Genomic DNA, 2500 nt, shown 5'->3' with positions numbered 1-2500 from the left:
ATGATAATAATAATAATGATAATAATAATAATGTTATTAATAATAATGATATTATAATATTATTATAATTATTATATGTTATTATGTTATTATAATGTTATTAATAATAATGATATTATAATATTATTATAATTATTATAATAATAATGATAATAATGATGATGATGGTGATGATAATAATGATACTATTACCCATTTTTCGTCCTACTCAAGGGTCTGCCTCAGCTGATAATGACAATGGGGCCGACAAGACGAAGATAAACAAATTAAACAACAATGATAATAATAATAATAATAATAACAGTTATGATTATGATATCGGGAATGGAAATGTTGATAATGATCGCGTTATTCGCACTGGTGGCGGTGATGAGGCCAGCAAACCCAGAAAAAAACCCAAAGGTTATTTTTACGCTCACAACAAGAACAAGAACAACAAGAATAACAATAACAATAATAAAATCTCATTTTTTGACGGAGGCAGACCAAAATACAAAAATAATAACAACTACTACTACTACAATCCCAACAACAACAATAATAATAATAATAAAGTTAACCACGACGAAGAATGCATTACATTGGATGAAATCAACCACAATAGAAAACATCAAGGCAAACCTTATTTTCCCGCCAAAAATCATTTTCCCGCCAGACCTCACTTTCCCACCAAATTTTATTTTCCCACCAAGCCTCAAAAGCCCGCCAAAAAGATTTACGACCATGACGTCATAGCTACGTCAATCGGCGGCGGTAGTGGTGGCGGTAGTTATGATAACGATTACGATAGCCATGATAATGATGTTAATAATAATAATCATAATAATAATATTAATTTCAATTATGGTCATAATTTCGGTCTTCCTAATAAACAGGTCTTCAGTGCTGATGACGATTACGACGGTAATGATAACGATTACAATAAGAAACACGGCGGCCATAATAATAATAATAATAATAATAAGTTTGTTGGTTCAAGAGCCAAGAAATTTATAAACGCAAACAAACTCGGACACAACAACAACAACAACAACAACAACAACAACAATAACAATAATAATGATAATAATAATAATAATAATAATAACAACAACGGAGACTATTACGATTCTGGCAAGGATGATTACAACAACAAAATCAGATACCTGTTAAACAAGCACAACAATAACTACAATAACAATCGCGATAAATATAGCAACAAAAATAATAATAATAAGTATAATAATAATAATAATAAGTATGATTACATATGCGAGCACCCTGAGCACAACTTCTTACACCCCGGCCAGGATGAAAGCCCCAAAATCACCCCCAAAAAGTTTTACCCCAAAAAATTAAAAATTGGAATAAATTATGATAATAATAATAATAACAATAATAGAAATAATAATAACAAAGGGGTGTTAATTGACCATGGTGGGCTGTATGGCGATAATAGAGATGATTTCGGGGTGAGCGTTAAAAAGGGTGTATTGTACGATTATCCAGGAACAAAGAATAATAAACCAAAGACGACTCGTGCTGATTACTATTACGATAATGATGATAATAATAATAATAATAATAATAACAACAACAATAATAATAATAATTATGGACGATAGAGCTGTTTTAAAAGGTAAAAAGTTCGGCGGTCATGATGATGATCATCGTGATCGTCACCAGGATGAACAGCTTGGCGGAAATATCAATGTACAAGGTGCTGATGATGATGACGATAATGATGATGATGATGATATTATTATTATTATTATTAAAAGTTATTTTCTCCAGTAATTTCAACAGCAACTAGCGGTGAATCAACAAATTACGTGAAAACTGCGTGTGTGTGTATGTGTGTGTGTGTGTGTGTGTGTGTGTGTGTGTGTGTAAAAGACGGGGTCCTGTTTGTATTCGAATTCAATCACCGCGACACCAGTGCCAGGCGTCTTAACCATTACACCATCTCGAGACGCACATTATTCATAACTTTTTTTTGTTTTCCAACCAACAACAACTCCGGCAACAAAAACTACAACTACAACAACTAAAACAACAACAACAACAACAACAATAACAACAACAACAACAGTCGAACAGGATAAAATGAAAGCAATAACAACAACAAGACTTGGCCGTCGGCAAGAAGAAGAGGAAGATCAGCAGCAGTACACCGTCGAAGAAATGACGAAAACCTTCATCGTAAACATTCAGGAGGGCATGGTCATCGATGGGGGCTACTTATTTGACCTTGAGATGGAGGTCACGATTGTGAAGGTCATTGTCGAGTTCGATGAAAGTTACGTCGGAATGATAGGTTGGTTCTTTTTTTTTATAAAACTTTTACTAATTCGGTCGTTGATTAATTGATTGGTTTGTTCGTTCATTCATCCATCCATCTATCTATCCATTCATCCATGCATGCATGCATCCATCATCCATCCATTCATTTATTCGTTCGTTCGTTCGTTCGTTCATTCACTCATTTATTCATCCATTCATCCATCTATCCATTTATCCT

At 33.2% G+C, this 2500-nt stretch overlaps 1 protein-coding gene across 1 annotated transcript in view; it reads left to right on the top strand.

Annotated features, from left to right (window-relative positions):
- The window catches only part of HELRODRAFT_167146 (hypothetical protein), a gene marked incomplete at both ends in the record, with an annotated part of 9983 nt that overhangs the window by 3367 nt on the left and 4116 nt on the right, over nucleotides 1-2500 (top strand). The window contains 3 exons of the mRNA XM_009012659.1: nucleotides 214-1474; nucleotides 1605-1699; nucleotides 2072-2296. Of these exons, the coding sequence (XP_009010907.1) occupies nucleotides 214-1474; nucleotides 1605-1699; nucleotides 2072-2296 (1581 nt within the window). The remainder of the gene's footprint in view (nucleotides 1-213; nucleotides 1475-1604; nucleotides 1700-2071; nucleotides 2297-2500) is intronic.

Source organism: Helobdella robusta (assembly GCF_000326865.2).
Source record: "Helobdella robusta unplaced genomic scaffold HELROscaffold_11, whole genome shotgun sequence".
In the NCBI taxonomy this organism is placed as follows: domain Eukaryota; kingdom Metazoa; phylum Annelida; class Clitellata; order Rhynchobdellida; family Glossiphoniidae; genus Helobdella; species Helobdella robusta.
Note: the sequence above shows the minus strand (reverse complement) of the source record. Positions and strands in the feature narration are given on the sequence as shown.